The sequence below is a fragment of the Lissotriton helveticus genome, chromosome 6 (genome assembly GCF_964261635.1).
Source record: "Lissotriton helveticus chromosome 6, aLisHel1.1, whole genome shotgun sequence".
Taxonomy (NCBI): domain Eukaryota; kingdom Metazoa; phylum Chordata; class Amphibia; order Caudata; family Salamandridae; genus Lissotriton; species Lissotriton helveticus.
In genome coordinates this window covers 1,831,458,112-1,831,477,914 of record NC_136067.1, presented here as the reverse complement: position 1 = coordinate 1,831,477,914, position 19,803 = coordinate 1,831,458,112, and the positions used below count along the sequence as shown (strand labels likewise).

Sequence of the window (19,803 nt, the reverse complement as noted above, 5' to 3'; positions counted from 1 at the left end):
CGAGGTGTCAAAGATGACCCCAAGGTTTCTAGCTGAGTGTGAGGGGACAGGGCAAGTTCCCAAGGATGGCGGCCACCATTCATTTGACCATACATCCTGGTCCTTTCCAAAGATTAGCACCTCGGTTTTATCACCATTCAGCCGCAAGGAGTTGAGTACCATCCAGTCAGCGACTGACTGCATACAAGTCCTGAAGCTGGACGCTGAGGTGCTAACCGAATGGGCCAACGACACCATGATCTGGGTGTCGTCTGCGTACGACACTACTTCCATTCCCAGCGCCTTTACTAATCTCGCTAGTGGGGCCACGTATATGTTAAATAGGGTCGGACTTAAGGCCGACCCCTGTGGAACCCCATATTGTAGGGATTTAGCAGGGGAGAGGTATTCGCCTAATTTGACCCTCTGTTCTCTATGATCTAAAAATGAGGACAGAAGGCTCAACGCTGAACCCTCTACTCCCATCTCCCGCAGCCGAGATGTTAACGTCGCGGGAGATAGGGTATCGAATGCTGCAGTCAGATCGAGTAAAACTAGCAGCGTTGTCTGTCCTTGGTCCACTTTCATTCTGATGTTGTCTGTTACAATAGTAAGTGCGGACTCTGTGCTATGAAATTTCCTGAACCCATGCTGGGTCTGATCTAAAAACCCAGACGAGTCCAGGAAAGCAGACAATTGCGAATTCAGATGGGTCTCAAGCATCTTAGCGGGGGCCGGAAGTAAGGAAATGGGCCTGAAGTTCTTCAGGATTGTAGGGTCAAGGGAAGGCTTTTTAAGTAGTGGCTTGACAATTGCTTTCTTCCAAACTGAAGGAAAGACCCCCTGCGATAGGGTACCATTCATTATCTCCAGTAAGGGAGGGAGTAGTATGTCCCTACAATCCTTTAGCACTTTGAGGGGACATGGGTCCGAAGATGAGGAGGATTTGGTCCTGTTCAGCAAAGTATTAAGGTTGTCCAATGTGATCGGTGGGAAGTTGGAGAGAGTCTTAGTGGGATCTTTGGACCAGGCTTCTAAATTTGTGAGGGCCTGGATCGAGTTGGGCTCAAGTGATTTTTGCTGTATTTCCAGGTTAATGGAGATCTCATCAATCCCCCCCCCCGCGTCATACACACATTGAAGGCACCCATGGTGTGGCGTCTCTTGACCAGTGGGGACTGCCGCCTTCCCAGTTGTTTAGCCTGTAGGAGCTTGTGAGCACCTCATGTCCAATAAGCTAATCGATGGTCTGGATAGTCATTCACACGCAGACGCATAACAGTACAGGCCTGTTGCGATGGCTCGCAGACCGCTCTCCGTGAGGTCGCTCCCTTTAACGCGCCCGCTCTCCCCACGGTCCTCCCCCCCCCCACACAACCACCCCCGTTTATATGTTCTGGACTCTTACCTCCCACACGTAGTCTGTCAGCTAGGATGCGCAAGCGACCACAGACTTAGGAGAGGGGACTGGCGCAGGCCACGTCTCTCTCACCAGCTGCATGTCAGTCTATAGAGCCACCCGCACGAGTCGCTGCACGACGTAGAGATGGGAAGTACAGCTCTGCTATTACTTGGTAGATGGAGCGATACACAGCGCAGGTAGGCCGCACAAGTGCCTCATCCGCATCCACATTATTGACACGCAGCTGAGGTCAGCGAGAACTCCTCCTGGGCTTGGTACCGAGGGTGCGGTAATGTTCGCTGAAGATACGGCCGACAGAATGGGACACACAGATGAGACTTGTCCAGTTTCCTAAGTTGCAATGTTTTGCTTATATATACATAATAAAAATAAAAAAAATGACGTTCATTTTACACATGGTGTGCGCAGGGGCACCTATACCGTGAAAGACATTGTGCATCATATGCAATGATTGTTGGCCGGCACGAAATTGCATGCTTCTTGCTTGTGCTCCTTTATCTCGTACATGCCTCCTAAAGTTGCGGCCGGCCCTCAGGGTTGTAGGCTGCGCCATCTGTACTGTGCTATGAAAAATTAATAAACGTCTTAAAAAAAAAAAAATGGAGATCTCATCAATTTTAGCATAGAAAAAGGTTGAGATCTTATCACAGAGCTCCTGTGATCCTATCACTGGGTCTGGGATTTGTAGAGAACAAAGGGAATCTACTACCTTAAACAACTCCCTTGATGAAGTTAGGGAGGTAGTAATCTCAGAAAAGAATTCTTGTTTTGTTTTAATGACCGTAGTCTTATATTCCGCTAACGATCGTTTATAAATCTCTCTATCCATGGTATCCCATGTTTTCCTCCACTTTCTCTCCTGCCTCCTACATCCCTGTCTCATGTAGGAGTGTTTCGGTGAACCAGGGGGCGGAGGGTCTACGCCTTGCTGAATATCGACGGGTAACAGGTGCTAGGGCATCTACTGCTCCAGTAATAGATTTATCTAGTTTTTGTGCTGCCTGCTCAGCATCTAATGGCAGGGAGATGGAGCTAATGAGAGGGGCCAGGGCTTCCTTAGTGATGAATTTATAATTCCTTTTGCCCTCTCCTTGGGCCTGTCCCTTCCTCAGGGTATCTACATGAGAAAGGGTCAATTCTATTGGCACTGCCAGGTGGTCTGTCCAAACCAGCGGTTCGGGGGTACCTGTCTTAACCCTAGGGTCGTTGGAAAATATGCCATCCAGCGTGTGGCCTGCCCGGTGAGTTGAACCTTTCACCAATTGAACAAAGCCACACGCTTCAAGGGGCTCCACCAAGGACAGAGTGTCCTTAGAAGTGAGATCATTTAGGTGAAAATTTAGGTCCCCTAAAATAGTAAAGTGGGGTGTGCTAGCATATGGCTCCATGAATCTGAGCAGGTCACTGCTAAAGTTTGATCTAGGCCCAGGGGGCCTGTATATCAGAAGGCCTACGAAAGAGACTGAAGGAGATGAGGAGATGAAGTAGTGCAGTACCTGGACGGGGTCAGATGGTGCCGACAGAGCGTTAATACGGCAGGTAAGATGAGACTGATAAAGAATCGCCAGTCCTCCACCCCTACGCTTAATTCTGTCAAATCTGTGCAGTGCATAACCTTCTGGAATAGCCATTACATTACTGTGAGATAATCCAAAATGGGTCTAATGTCTGAAGCCAACAGTGGAAGATCACTGACCTGAGACCCCTGCCAATATTAGTGGAGTAGGTATACAATATATTTGCCAAAATGGTGTAAGCATCAACAGAAGTGAAGCCTAAAAACATACATATAATCTCATTCTTTTATTCCATTTATAATGAATTCAGTATTGCCATATTTAGTCGAAGCCAGACCTATTTGCCTTGGCAGTGCTTGTTTAAAACTAATGCCTAACTGCATTTCTCTCTTAAATCGCAGCTTCATGTATGGGGAGTTAACAGATAAAGACACAATTGACAAAGTGCGGGAAACCTTTGAAAATTACGAGATGAATTCCTTTGAAATCCTAATGTACAAGAAAACCAGTAAGTCAAAGTTTTTCTTACAAGTTTGCCCTGACGATCACAGGCCGCCAAGATGGTGTTCAGTCTCACTGTGTATTTCTCATGTTTTGATTTTGATTATAATCAGGTGGTGCTCCTACAAGCTCAAAATGAGTGTAAGCCTACACTTCACCATGTACTGCATCTCTACAACAATCAATGAACTCAATTTTATGTCATAAAGTCACTCTAATTACCATGTGGTAAATATAATCTAACATTCCACCTTAGCACAACGCATTCTCTTAAACCCTCGGAATCATGGCGGAAACACAGGATGTCCACATAAGACATATTTTCATGCAATGAATCTAAATGGAACTCACTTACACACTCATTGGTTACCCAGAGCATTTTTGAAGCATCCGGGACTCAATTCTTAGTTAATACTGTGAAAGGCTGACTACCAAGTAGATGTTTGTAGCAGGCAAGACATATTTGCTTCCTGTAAGTACACAGTGTCTTTAATGCTGTAAGAATTTAAATGTTTACTTGGTCAATGAATCAATCATAGACATTTATAGAGCGCTCTACTTACCCGGAGGGTCTCAAGGCGCTGGGGGGGGGGTGCTGCTACTGCCCGAACAGACTTGGTGCTTCCCATCTGCCCATAGGTACATTTCTAAATAAGAATATATAGTCCGGGGGTTACCGGACGAAACGCGTCATGTTTGCCTAAAGGGAAAAATAAAAGCACTTTAATATCAACTTGCCGTGTGGTCCGCGTCCTGATTTGGAGCCGCTTTGCAGCGGTGGAGTCAGGAGTGCACTTTGGGCGAGGTGGATGTTCTATCTTGCCCCCGCTGTAAGGATCCCCGGCTGACTGGGGGTGATGTGGTTTAGGGGATCCAAGGGGGCACGGACTTTCATGGGCATACACGAACATTGAGGGTTTGAAATGCGTGGTGCCAATCCTCCCCAGGGCTTACATCTTGCCTGAATATTGCATTCTGGGACATGCAGGCGTTGAATACCGAGCCGCATATAGACTTACCTTTGGGGCGGAGCGAGTAACCAGCAAACAGGTTGTGGCGGGATATTTAAATCCATAATATATGCCTGCTTCCTGTAAACACCTCAGGCACTGAAGAAGGCAGACACAAGATGCCGAAATGCATTTGCCATGTTGAAACCCCGGAAATAAAATGCCTCCAAGATTCCTCGTCTGTGGTCTCTTCTTCTTCCGTGGGAGGAGTCTTTTGGACAATTTGTTGCGTGATTGCCAGCATCACGCCTAGGAGACCCCCGCATCGTCAGGTTGGCCACGGAGTTGCTGGTCTTCTGTTTCGGCGGATTTCCTTTGTTTCCAGGGTACTGGATCTGCCGTGGCCCCCCCGGTCTCGGGAGAAGTTGGGGCGGTGTTGCCGCCATTGGGCTGCACTTTGGGCAAGGTGGATGTTCTCCCTTGCCCCCGCTGTAAGGATCCCCGGCTGACTGGGGGTGATGTGGTTTAGGGGATCCAAGGAGACACGGACTTTCATGGGCATACACGAACATTGAGGGTTTGAAATGCGTGGTGCCAATCCTCCCCAGTGCTTACATCTTGCCTGAATATTGCATTCTGGGACATGCAGGCGCTGAATACCGAGCCGCATATAGTCTTACCTTTGGGGCGGAGGGAGTAACCAGCAAACAGGTTGTGGCGGGATATTTAAATCCGTAATATGTGCCTGCTTCCTGTAAACACCTCAGGCACTGAAGAAGGCAGACACAAGATGCCGAAATGCATTTGCCATGTTTAAACCCCGGAAATAAAATGCCTCCAAGATTCCCCGTCTGTGGTCTCTTCTTCTTCCGTGGGAGGGGTCTTTTGGACAATATATATACATATATATATATATACGTATATATATATATATATATATATATATATATAGACGCTCCAATTTTCCTCTCGTTTGAAGAAAATACAGCACTCGCGGGTTTACTAGGCAGTCAGCAAAAGGTTTATTTGCAAAACAAACGCGTTTCGGGACCAAATCCCTTGGTCAGTGTTCATGTTTTGGGAGCGCGATGCAACTCTTTTTACTACATTTGTTGGGTCATTATAACAAACAAAGGACTAAAGCAAGTGTGTATTTTTGCGCGCCATCTTTGAGTGTTTACCATGTTACCATTCGATGCTACAAAGTAACAGAGAGGCTATTCAACAATTGAAGCCGTGTATCGGCACATGCAAAGGGAAACAAAATGAAACGATATTTACAACTCTAATTCACTTTGTAGAAACTTTGTCGCTTCGTACCTTTGCAAACTAATTTCCTGAGACATAAACGCTATGAAACCACAGCGCCATTAAACATACGTGTATCGTATATTCATCATTTTCAACATAATCTTGCCGTGAATCGGCATGGGCAGCCTTCGGCTGCCAAACAGTCTCAGCAAAAACAGATAGAGGAAGCCTCAAATATATCTAATGCCCAACAAAATTTACAAATATATGCATCAGCAAAATTAATTAAGACCTTTTAAACTCATTTTTCCAGTGATCTAACATTCTATTCACAGAACATATCAGCATTACCAATACAATCATTGCTCACATCAGCCCAAATGGGATGCCAATTCCTCTCCCATATTGAGGCCTCCTGGGGTTCTACTCTCCAGATCTATAATATATCTGGACTATAACCTCCTAAGTGTCTGTAACTTGTTTCCGCCTCTAGGGTTGTCCACTACACAGTCCAAACAAAAATATCTCAACAGATCCCTGTTGCTGTTGTGTTTGATCGCAAAATTTCGGGCAACCGGATAAGAAAAATCTTTATTCGCGATTGCCCGCATATGTTCCAACACCCTCAGTTTGACTGGATTTATGGTGCTGCCAATATATCTCAGTTGGCAAGGACACATTAAGCAATAAACCGCATGATCTGTATGGCAGGACATAAACTTGTTAATTCTCCTGCCTCCCTTGCATCCTGGCACATCAAATGTCAAAGTTCTCTTACTGGCTGGGCATGCTTTGCATTTCCCACAAGGGAAAAAACCCTTGCCTCTTTCAACGTGCCTTTCTGTTTTTCAATTGGCATCAGATGGCTATGTACCATCTGATCACGAAGCGATCTAGCTTTTCTGAAAGTGATCAGAGGAGTGACAGGTATATCCGGTCCCACAATTTGATCTGCCCTCAAAAGATGCCAGTGCTTGGTCATGATGGATCTCAATTTGAAAGAGTTGGATGAATAGGGGGTAATCATGCGGAACTTGCCATCCTCACTCGGACGGGTTTTTTTGGAAAAAAGTGTGCTTCGTGGTAGTTTTCTAACTCTGTTTAGGGCGTCCTGTAGGAGATTAGGCTGGTAACCTCTGTTGGTAAATCTTTCAACGCTTTCAGTGGCTGCATGTTCGAAGTCTACATTTAGCGTACAGTTGCGCTTTAATCTCAGAAATTCCCCATAGGGGATATTACTGATGAGTTTTCGGGGATGACTGCTGGAAGCGTGTAATACGCTGTTACCAGCAGTGGGTTTACGATAAAGTTGGGTGCAGATTTTACCATCCCTTACTCTAACTTGGAGATCTAGGTAATTCACCTTTTCATCGTTAACCTCACCCGTGAATCTCAGATTACACTGATTATCATTAAGCACTGTAATGTACTCATTAGCCTCAGCTATTGACCCATTCCACACTAGGAACAGGTCATCGATATACCTGCTCCATGCCACCACCTTGTTGTTCCATGTGGCATTTCTGGGGACCCAGGCTACCTGCTCCTCCCACCTGCCTACGAATAAATTCGCATAGCTGGGGGCAAAGCAGGAGCCCATCGCCGTCCCAGAGAGCTGTTTGTATATCTCATCCTGAAAGTTAAACAAGTAATGATCTAGATCTAGATCATTACTTGTTTAACTTTGTGTCTGCTTTGAAGTCATACATAAGAGATACATCGGACTTTATTCAAATAGTGGAGAATCTTGTCTGGCAATCATCTTATGTACTCATAAGCTTAGACATTAGAAGCCTATACACATGTATAGAGCATGAACTAGGTCTTTCAGCTATAGAATATTTTCTAAACAAAAGAGAATTGAAATATGCAATGCACAACAAAATGCTATTAGAACTAATTAGATTTTGTTTGTACAATAACATTTTTCTCTTTCAGGATTTTCAGGGCCGTATTGTTGGTCATGAATACTTTCTCAATTGTATGTAACTAATACAATGGTGGCACTAGCACAAGATTTGGGTTTGGCAACTTGCCTGACATCGTGTTTACACGCATTAATTTGTTTGTGGACTCCGTTTAATTTTGCACCGTATCTTGCCAGATTATGAATGACAATTGCTTATTCTTGAATTCCGCTCTTGTACATATTTGTTCATTTATGAATTGGTTATTTGGAAACACAGAGTGTATTTTACTTTCTCTATGTCTATGACCACGTGACTAGTATGCAATGTACCTTTAAATGATTGATGGTGCCGGCAAGCTCCACCCGTGACCAAGAGATCGGCTGATCTCGAAACGCGTCGGGCGTATTGTTTTCTCGGCTGATTAAACACTGATGCTGCACCGTGACAATTGGGCCTCGACTCTGGTTTTTCCTGTAAAGGATTTCAGGCCTGAAGTGTGTATAATTGGAGGGGGTTGGCGAACCCCGTCGTGAGCCCGCCGCCCAAGCGGCTTAAGCACGCCAAACTTGTGTGTGGATATATATATATATATATATATTCATATTTTTCCACACAAAAAAACATAGGTTACAGGAATGTTACAATTAGGTTGGGGTTTTACCCACACAAAATCATAGAAATTCAGCAGTTATATTTATACTTATGTTAAGAAACTATAACTCATGGCCTAAAGTTAATTCTTCAGATAAGTATAACTATAACTGATGAATTTCTGTGGTTTTGTGTGGGTAAAACATTAATTCTGTGTGAATTTCGATGTTTTTTTTAAACGTAAAGTTGTATATAATTACAGTATGTTAATACAGCAACTTCCAACCGCAGCCAACCCCCCCGCATGCACCCAACCGTGCACGGTGGAGGTTTGGTGTGTGATTGAGTGTGTTTTTTCCCCTGGAATTCAGATCCTCAGCCTCATTGTGGACTTAAACTGGGGGCTGCACTGAACACTGCAGTGCATCCGTGGTTCGGCCCAAAAAAAAAGAATTGGGCAATTTTTTGCCAATGAGGGGTCCATCAGAGACCCCTCGATGTATCCCATTGGGCCAGTATACCTCTATCCTGATGTTATTGTTCACTTCCCCCCCCACTCCCTCCTGGGCTAACCAAGAAGCAAAATGGCGGCCGCAATTTTCCTTTCAGGTTGCGACCAGCCAATCATGGCCTTGAATGATATGTCTGATAACATCTCAAGTGACATCATTGATAACATCTCTGATGACATAGGGCCTGATTTAGATTTCGGCAGATGGGTTACTCTGCTACAATGGTGATGGATATCCCATCCACCGAAATACAACTCCCATAGGATATTATGGGATTAAAATTTTTGAGGACGGGATATCAATCACCATTGTGATGGAGTAACCCATCTGCCGATATCTAAATCAGGCCCATAGTTCTTTTTCCATGTATGTTTATTACTGTTTTAAAACAAAACATTAAATGTGTCCTGCATTCATTAAAAACCCAACAGCGGTGCGCTTTGTACATTTAACAAGTCATTGGATAATCTGGTATATTTGTCTTTTGGTGATATTGAGTGCTAGCTTATGCTGACTTCTTGTTGAGTATTCTAAAACATGGAGAGAAACCAAACTTTACATAAGGAGTGATGCTCTATGGGTAGTTGCAGGGGGCGTATTATGACTAAAGTGTAATCAGGAGCAATGTAGCAGGGGTGAGTTCCGTGATGAGTGATGTATGATGTTAGGTACCTTTTGGGGAGTGATCACGGTGAGAGGAGGCTATTAGGGCATGTTGTTATACGAAAGCTATCAGTATGTACACCGAGCGCTACAACGGAAGAAAATTTGAGGAGTATGTCACTCTATACATTAGCAATGGATCGCATACTAATGCCTTAGGCCTCTTCCTTTTGCTTGGGTGAGCTCTTAGAATCAGCTCACTCCCCTCAGTCCTAATGTGATGCACTACAATGCCGCGACAGAGGATCGTGCCTCTCCTCTTCACTTCAGGGTTATGGCATGCTTGGCCAGCAGTAGGGGTAGTTCTAGGAAGAGGGCCACACATGTGTTCTTTTTGGTGCATTAAAAGATACCCAGAGCATAGACTTCCCAACATTCGGGAGTTGACTATATGGGCGCTGCTCCATATCATGTGTTGCAGGTCTGCCGCGGCAGTCGCAGCACGGGCCGACTGCACTTGCACCCAGGAACATTCTATTGATTCTCTCTGGGGAGAGGCAGGCCTTGCGGCAGACACTGAAGTGAATACTTTTAAGTCTGCCATTTATTGAGACTGTAAGGGGACATGCAAGTCCCCTATCCCACTTTTTGTGGTGTGGCACTCTCCCCTTCATTTTGCGTAGAACCTGCAATAAGGTTTGTGTATGATCTTCCATAGCCCTGTTAAATCAGCTCACTGTTATGTGGCCTCTGCCAACTGTAAATTGGATTACAATGAGGGTGTTTTTTGGAGGTTCTTCCATAACTTTGCCTCAGGCAATTCGACCTATATTGGCTATTGTGCTGTGAGTCAAACAGTGACCTCTACGGTGGTTAGTTCGTTTCGATATATAGTCAAATGTTAAAAGCCGGCTGTACAAGGTCACCCAGTGTTGTAATGGCCTCCGCACTCCATGGGCCCAGTTCTCCTGCTGTGACAACACCCATATTCTTTGACAGACCAAGAGAGGAGTGGAGGGTGCATAGGGTGCCATGTGTTTAGCAAGGCGCACAACTCTGTGGAGGCAGAGCTTAGCTCTGAGTATTAGCTGGAATTGTCCATTGTCAACCTTGGCTCATTAAAGAAAGCGGCAAAACAACTGTTTGGGTTGTAGTGAACATTGCTCTGTACGAGTGTTATCCAATGAGCACCCTGTGAACCAACTACTTTCCCTCTGCAGCTGAGCTGCTGAATAATAGATTTGGGGTCCCCAACCCGTCTGTCTTTTCGGAAGCCGGAGCTTGGCCAAGGTCACTCTTTGTCAACCGCTTTACCAGACAGATAACATCATACAGTCGTGACAGGGGCGGCCTTAGGTATGTGCAAGCTGTGCTCCTGCACAGGGCCACCAAACCCCAGGGGCCTTCACACCAATATATATCCTTAATATAGTAATCCTCTGAGAATGGATACATATTTGTGTGGCAGCCCCTGGCAGGAATTTGGCGGCCTCCGGCTCTGTTCCACTTCCTTACACCCTGACCCCGGTCCCCCCCTCTTCACTGGCCTCCGCGCCTGCATTCCTCCTGGTTCCTGAGCTCCAGCGGGCTCTGTCCCACCCAGACCCCCTTTTCCGGGGCCCCCTACCTACGCTCCCTGCCCAGGGCCGCCATGAGCCTAGAGCCGCCCCTGGTCGTGACACCATTCTATAGGGTTTGTGCACTTGAAGTAATTCAACACACAAAATCTGTGGACAATTTTCTATTCACGCTAATGGAATTATTATAAGTGAAGATCTTTTTTACACATTGTGAAATGCAATCGGAGTGAATGCAACACACACAAATAAATGGTTTCCAGTTTCATCTTAGTACCAAGCTTTCATTTCCCTCTCCAGTTGGAGAGGGATATATTTTACTTGTACCTTAGCTGTCTGGGGGAAAAGACAATGTGATCGTGCAGCCAAAATATGTGTTAGTCAAATAAAAGAATAATCCTATTGTATTTAATTTCTTACAAATACCATTCACCTCACTCAGCTGATAATCCATGTTGAGCCAGGAGCAGCCCACTTTACAACAATCAGCCACTGACATGTTCTATGCTGATTTACTGACACAACTTCTTTAGATGATTGAATCAGCAGTACCTTCTTTGATCTGCCTCTTGTAATTGAAGAAGGGATTATAACAGTGTCCCATGACACCTCCTACAGGATACATACAATTCGGAAGTGCTTCGGGATTTTACTGTGAAAATAAAAAGACAGATTACCAGGGCTGACTGCAAAGCAACATCTGCTGCCGGAAGCATGTTTAAATCAACTCCACACTGCAAGACATTGCGAATAGAGCAGCGGGGGTGTGGTTGGGTCATGGAAGGCCGCAATGCTTTTAATGCAGCACTCTAGCCAGCAGGGCCGGGCAGGGAACCCAAAGCAACCCTTGCACTTGTGTCTGACCTGCCCCATTTGTGCAAGTGTGCAGCACGGCTGCTTTTGTTACTGGGGCTGATAGTGCAGCCCCCACCGTTCCAGCCTCTGGGAAAATGCCCGATGCCCGGTATGGCCAGTCCAGCTCTGCTAGCCAGGAGCGTTCGGGGAAAATGCGGTGTGGCTGAATGGTCAGACCGGGCCTGCAGGTTGCTTGTATACACCGACCTTATTTACACGTTTAGTTTAGAAGTCCAGTAATGAAGAGAGGGTTAGTAGCGGGTGCATGGTGGTTTGCTTACACAACATTTACAAACTAATTTCCTCTCAAAGATTTTTAAAAGTTAATTTCGCGTATCCTATAAAACAATCTAGCTACTGCAGTGTCCTGGAAATTAAGCTGCGCCTGCGCGTCCAGAGCATTAACAAAACACTGGCAACATTTCACACAGCTCAAGATCCCCTCTGAACCGAGGTCGATGATGATAAAAGCTGTCATTAACCGTAACTGATTGAACTCTGCCCAGCAGAGCTATTTGCTGCACCTTCAAATCTATAAACAAGCATTGACACAGATAATAGGTCTCAATCGTATAAGTGTTATTTAAAACTATCCTCTGGCACTTTTTGAGATGGTAATGCATTTTCCAGTAATCATAATTCTAAACACATTAGTTTGTACAAGCATTTGAGCAACCCATCTATTTGTAAAAATAATGTAAATAGCCCTCACCCCCAGGGGCGTAGCTTCCGGGGGTGTGTGGGGGGGGGGGGGGGGCTTGGGGTATTCCATTTTATTCTGCAGTAAATAGTTGGGTACAGGTGCTTTCAGTCGGGTATGGTGAGGTGTCTGTCGGAATTCACCTGGGAGTTTTACATACACGCAGCCAAAAACACACACACACTTTCTCATCTCTGTTTTGAAGATCTTAAAAAATGTTGGTTGGTTTGAAAAATTGTGTTTTAAGTACTACTAACAATATGCACTGCCCCATAAGCCCCCCTCTTACCCTGCTTCTTATTCGCAGAAGACATACCAGTGTGATTGTTGGGAAATCTGAAGTCCCCGCCTCCCAATCTTACTGATTAAGCTACTCCCCTGCTTACCCTAGACCCTGCTGTAACACATAACTCTCAACTCTCGACTCCAACTTATAACCCTAAACGTTAAATGTCCTTGTAATGTATGACATTGCAAATGTAAGTGATATAAATGATGTGACTCAAGGCCATACTAATGGCAATACAGCGCTATTAAATCCCAGTAAATATAGGATAACAAGAAAGTAGTTGTTATTTTACGTAGATTTATTGACACACTAATCACATGAGAGTGTATCCAAGTGTATAAGCAGGTGTGAAGGCTTGTGGTCCCTGCAGAATTATTCAAAGAGCCAGATCTTCAGCTGTTTGTGAAACTTAAGTAGCAAGGGGGAAGACTGGTGTGTTATGGGTGGTCGTTTCATGTTTTGGGTGCGATTCTGCTTTTGTAATGCAGGGTGTGTATGTCTGAGTAAGGCTAAGTGTAGGAGTGTTGATGCGTTGTGAAAGTGTATATTGCTGTTAAGGTATGTGGGTTCTGTGTTGTGTAGGTCTTTGTAGGTGTGCATGAGGAGTTTAAATTAGCTGCGTTTATGAAGATGGAGCCAGTGGAGCTCCCTGAGGTGAGGTGAGATGTTGGAGCGATGTGGAAGGTTGAACGAGTCTTACGGCAGCGTTCTGGATAGTCTGAAATCTGTTCATGAGTCGCTTGGAAATTCTGTTGTGCAATGTGTTGCCGTGGTCGAGGCCTGCAAAGAGTGCTTGCATGACAGTTTGTCTGGTGTTCTGAGGAAGCCACTTTAAGATTTTTTGTATCATTTGTAGGATGTGGAAGCAAGCAGAGCTCACTGTGTTGACTTGTGCCATCATGCCGTCATGCATAATACCCACATTTCTGGCATGGTCGGTGGGTGTTGGTGTAGGTCCCAGTTCTATTGGCCACTAGGTGGCATCCCACAGGGAGGTCTTGTCTTCAAAGACCAGTACTTCAGTCTTGTCAGAGTTCAGTTTCAAGTAGTTGGTTCTCAACCATTCTGCTACCAAGCTCATGCTCTTGGTGAAGTTGGTTCTGGTGGTGGTTGTCTTGTCCGTCAGGGAGAGGATGAGTTGGGTGTTATCTGTGTGGGAGATGATGGTAATTCCTTGCGACATGATGAGCTTGCCACTTGGAGCCATGTAAACGTTGAACAGGTTTGGGCTGAAGTATAAGCACTTGGGGACCATGTTTAAAAGTTTCTTGGCCTCGGATGGGAAAGGTGGCAGTCAAACTCTTTGGGTTCTTCCTGTGAGGAAGGAGCAGATCCAGTTGAATGCTGGTCCTTGGATACCGCACTTGTGGAGTCTTCTGATGAGTGTTTTGTGGGAGACTGTGTCAAATGACTCAGAGAGGTCGAGCAGGATGAGGGTGGCTGTTTCTCCTTGATCAAGGAGGGTCTTGATATCATTGGTGGCTGTAATGAGTACAATTTCTGTGCTGTGGTTCTTTCTGAAGCCTGGTTGTGTATTGTCTAGTAGGTCGTAGCTCACGTTTGCCTGTGAGTTGTTTATTGATGGCCTTTTCAATTAATTTAGCTGGGTAGGGAAGTAGGGAGATGGGCCAGCAGTTTGGCTTTTTGGCTTGGGTCGGCTGAAGGTTTCTTGAGGAAGGTGCTAACTGCTGCTTGCTTCCAGGCTTCCGGGAAGGTTGGGGAGTCGGTGGGGGTATTTAGGGTGTGGATGGGTACTGTGCTGATCGGTGATGCGCCGAGGTCATAGATGTGGTGGGGCAAAGGTTTGATGGGGCTCCACAGTGAATGGTCCACATGATTGTGGCTGTTTCTTCACTAGTGAGAGTCTTCCATCTCTTCAGGTAGCTGTCTTATTTGGTGCCGGGCAAGTTGGTGATGAGTTTGCTGGGATCTTGCTGGAATGTAAAAATACTGTAGATATTCATAATTTTGCTGTGGAAGAAGTTGCATAGTTCGTCTCAGAGCTCCTGATAGGGGTGATGTTGTTCATGGAGGCCATGGTGAAATTTTTGATGATCAAGAAGATTACTATGCTGCTGTTGGAGCTCTCTTCGATGCATTCAGCTACCACTCTTTTCTAGGTTTCTCTTAGTTGCTGGTGGTATCATCTGAGTGCAGCTTTAAAGGTTGTTCTGTTTGTGTGCTTTAGGCTGGTTCTTCATTTTTTCTTTAGCTTTTTGCATTGTCCTTTGGTGTCCCAGAGGTCCTTTATTAATCAACTGGCTTGCTTGTCGGATCTTGTCTGTTTGTTGAGTTTGAAGGATATGAGGGCGTCTGCACAGGTCTTGATCCAGTTGTTAAAGTTGTCAATGTCCTTGTTGATGTTATCTGCAGGGTTGGGTAGGTCTGTGTGGAGGATGAGCCATTCTGAGATTTTGTTCCAGCTATGGCTGGGTCGGTGGACATTGTTGGTTATGTTGGTCTGCTGTGTGCCGATTTGGAAATGGATTTAATTGTGCCTGCGATCAAATATTTTAAAAGAACCCCTCAATGAGTCCACGCGTGGAGATTTAAGGACAATGGGCATTGTGACTATGAATATATAGGGATTGATGAGTATATAATGCATGATGTTATTAATATTCAAAAGACACAATATTACATGATTGAAGATTGCACATTTTGTAGTGAGATTTATTGGCTGATGTATTTAATACAGCCAGGCGATCTAATGGCAGAAGAGAGACATTTTCTTCCCTCATCAAGGTTTGGGTAGCTTTCATGCTTTTTGCAAACAAGAGCAGTTTAAGTGTTGCTGATTCAGCTAAACCACGACTCATTGTTAAACACTATATACAGGAGTTAAAATGAAGTGAAGTAGGTACTTATATAGCGCAAATCACTGTCCCCCTAAGGGTATCCTGGCGCTTAGAGTGAAGAAAGCCAATATAGCGTTGGAGATAGCTATCCGAGAGAGGGACTAATGTTTGCTCCTAGGGAACAGCCAGGTTTTCAGGCTCTTCCTGAAGCACGTCAGCGTGCTCATCTGTCTGAGATTCTGGGAGAACTTGGTTTTGTAGTTGTAAACGTTTCACACTGACCCTTAAGGGGATTGCATCAGAATTATCAGATAGTCAATGGTAAAATTATAAAGTAGGCGTTTATTCACGCTTTAACAGGCTTAAACAGTTAGAAGCAAAACGTTCATAAGGTGTAGGACTTGGTCTCTTGTAGAAAGATGCCTTCAGTCTCCAGGTCTTTCTTCTCCTATTGTAGTCTGGACCGGTACCTCCCAGAAAGCAAACAGCAACAGAGGGACACTGTCGTCACTCAAAGTCTGACAACTTATGACTCTATCAAGTGTATCCCGTCACCAATAACCTGGGGTCACCGAGGTGAGTGTAGGATAGTTTTAAGGTTGGAGGAAGGGCAGAAAAAATGAGGGTTTCCTGGGAGTGGGGGGGGAACAAGAGTAACTTCACACACGTGCTTAACACACAGCTCTACTTGTGCCACCAACCCCACAGCCCTTCTCCTCCCAACCTCTTCCTCCACCGTTCTCCCCACGTCACTTGCCTGAAGCTACGGTCCCCCGTGACCGAAGCAAGGGGTATCTCGGTGTCCTGTTGCTTGGAGGGACAGCTGGATACAAGCACTGTGGTTGGTGGGGAAACCTCCCTTGGGTCCGCTCCGTTGCTCCCTCGACGCCTCTCCCCCGAGTTTTCCTCGTCTGGAACTTCCTCTCTCCTCCTATTTTCCTCGTTCTCCCTCGTTGCGCAGTCCTTCACAGCCTACTCTCTCCCGGCGCTCTCATCATCCGCGCCCCTGCACCTGAGCCAACCGCCGCTCGCCTCCGCATTTACTGACGTCATTCCCCCCTTGCGTGAGACTAGACTGCTTAGTCTCTCCTGAGATGGCAACCAGCTGGGCGCCATCTTAGAATTCTTGGCATTCCGCTCTCTATCACATTACCTCTCTTCTGGAGATGGACGATCGGGCCATTCAGATGTAGGAAACCTTGACAGATAATCCACATTCCCCTGAAATTTTCCTGGCATGTGTAGGGTCTGAAAAGAAAAAGGCTGTAGAGCTAGGAACCACCTTAACACTTTAGCATTTGTCTCTTTGTTAGTAGCTAACCAAGTCAAGGGAGCATGATCTGTTACTAGGAAGAAGGTTCTCCTCAACAGCTAGTACTGTAATGATTCCATGGCCCACTTTATGGCAAGGCACTCTTTCTCCATGGTGGCATACCTGGTCTCTCTTGGGAATAGTTTTTGGCTTAGGAACAACACTGGTTTAAGCAGTCCTTGATTATCTGGTTGAGATAATACGGCTCCGAATCCCTTATCTGAGGCGTCTGTTTGCAACACAAATGACTTCTCAACTCTTTTCCTGTGCCCAACCCCACTCGATTTTAGCCCTTGAGGGCCTTCCTCTTAACAAATCAGTGAGTGGGCTCGCTACATCAGACAGTTGAGGGATGAATCTCCTGTAGTATCCGACTAACCCCAAGAAGGCCCTTACCTCTTTTCTAGTGGTAGGCCTAGGGATGTTTTGGATAGCTTCTAACTCACAGCTTTCCAAACTTTTCATGTTGGTGACACACCTTTTTGTGAAAAAAATTTCAGGGACACGGTAACGCGAGGAAGCGCAGCGAGCGAGCCGGAACCACCTATGGTGGGTTCGGACCCCACAGACACACACCCCACCCCACACACACCCCACACACAACCCCACACACACTACCCCACACACACTCCACCCCACACAACCCCCCACACACAACCCCACACCTCACACCCCACACATACCCCCACACCCCCCCACACACCTCACACCCCACACACACCCTCCACACACAACCTCCACCCACACCCACACCCACCCACACACCCCACACACACCCCACACACACACCCCACACACCCGTGCGCTTGTTAATGAGGCTTAATTGGTTTTCCCCCCTCCTAGCCCATGCATCGCACCTCTGACTTTTTCTGGAAGAATTAGCACGTTACACAATACCAAGCCCTGTCAGCTGAAACCCCTGAGGAATCGGGTTTTTGCTTGCAGGAATCGGGAGGCGGGAGACTAGCCCTGAAATCGGTAGTCTCATGCCTGAATCGGGAGGGTTGGCATGTATGTATATTTGCGCCTTTTCTGCCACTGCCTCCACCATTCTGCCCAGCACCCCGCTTCTCTCCCCCCCGCACCCCCACCCCCGCTGTTACTCAGATTTTCACACGTGCTTGCAGCACGGCGCACTATAAGCCCTCCCACCCATATCTGAGTCATTGCATGATGATGGAGTTATTTATCATCAGTGCTGTCACCTGGCCCGCCATCTGCCTGCCCCACCATCAAAGCGCAGTCTCTATTACAAGCCTCAGCGGAGGTAAGGGGCGGGGAGGGAGGCGTACATGGAGTACTGATTGCCTCTTTCCTGCTGATCTCTATCACTCAGTCCCAGCTGCCGGACGGCCAGTGAAGGGTTGCAGTGCTCCTGGACACCGGGGCCTGCGAACATGATCGCAGTTTTTGTAGCGCCACCTACTGTCCATGTGTTGGAACGACAAGAGACCCGTTCGCTGCCCTCTGATTTCAGTCTCGAGTCGAATAACGCATTCCCCTAATGTCGGCCCCTGACGTCATTGGATCGCATCGCGCGACACACCCACGCAAGGGGCGCGACACAGTAACGTGTCGCGCCACACAGTTTGGATAGCTGTGTTCTAACTTATTGATTTGTGGCTTCAGGGTTCCCTCACTTATGGTATACCCTAAGTAGTTTATCTGATGAGTACCCAGAGTGGTCTTCTTTGGGTTCAGGGTCAACCCGGCTTGGGTCAAGGTCTCAAATAAATTCTGGAGGTGTTCTAAGTGAGTCTTCCAATCAGGACTATACACGACAATGTCGTCCAAATAAGCAACTGCATAGTTTTGATGAGCTTGAAGTAAAATATCCGTAAGTCTCTGAAAAGTGGCTGGTGCTCCATGGAGACCAAATGGCATTACTTTAAACTGATATAACCCAGAGGGTGTGGAGAAGGCTGTCTTTTCCTGAGCTGAATCTGTTAGGGGTATTTGCCAATACCCCTTGGCCAAATCAATAGTGGACATTATTCGAGCTTCTCCTAACCTTTCTATCAATTCATCCACTCGAGGCATTGGGTAATTATCAAATTTAGAATGGGCATTCACCTGCCTAAAGTCAATGCAAAAACGGATACTTCCATCCGGTTTAGGCACCAAAACTATTGGAGATCGCCAATTACTCCTGGAAGGTTCAATGATGCCTGCCTGTAGCATCTTTTCTATTTCTTGCTCTACTGCCTCTCTTCTAGCCTCAGGTATACGGTATGGTCTTACATTTACTACCTTTCCGGGGGCTGTAACAATGTCATGAGTCACTAAAGAGGTTCTCCCAGGCTTCCCAGAGCTAAGTTCAGGATACTGGTCCAGTAGTTGTTTCAACTGCTGTTTTTGCTCTAGAGATAACTTCAGCCCCATATATGGTTGTTCCGCTGGTTCATCCCCTCCCATCTCCTGGGGTACGTCTAAGGGTGTATGTATAGTTACATGGGTAACAGCTTGGACCACTTTTGTATCTTCAGTATCAGGTTCCTCCCATTTCTTTAATACATTAATGTGATATGTTTGCCCCACCTTATTAGTGTGTGGAACAGCTACTCTGTAGGAAACTTCTGTAACTTTCTGCGTGATTGTATATGGGCCGTGCCAGGTAGCTAACAGTTTCTTGTCAGATGAAGGGAGTAGAATTAGTACCTTGTCTCCCACTTTCAACTCCCTTACCTGACTCTTCCGATCATACTGTTCTTTCTGTCTGTTCTGAGCTTTGTCCATATTTTGATGTACTGTGTCCCAGAGTGTAGCTAATGTTTCTTTGAGTGTCTGCATGTATCCTAAAAGAGGTTTCCCCTCATCTTCCTCCTCAGTCCACTGCTCTGCTGCCATATCGAGTAGAGTACAAGGTTTTCTCCCAAATAGCAATTTGAACAAGGAGAAACCCGTGGATTTCTGTTCATGAGTTCTAATGGCAAACAGGACTAAGGGGAGTTTCCGGTGCCAATCCCTCCCTGTCTCTCCTATTAGTTTTTTCAGGATAGTCTTAATCGTTCTGTTATATCTTTCCACCAGACCAT

At 46.0% G+C, this 19,803-nt stretch overlaps 1 protein-coding gene across 1 annotated transcript in view; it reads left to right on the top strand.

Moving 5' to 3' along the window:
• KCNH1 (potassium voltage-gated channel subfamily H member 1) overlaps positions 1–19,803 on the top strand; it is a 1,297,290-nt gene that overhangs the window by 162,752 nt on the left and 1,114,735 nt on the right. The window contains 1 exon segment of the mRNA XM_078649724.1: positions 3,321–3,427. Coding sequence (XP_078505850.1) covers positions 3,321–3,427 — 107 coding nt within the window.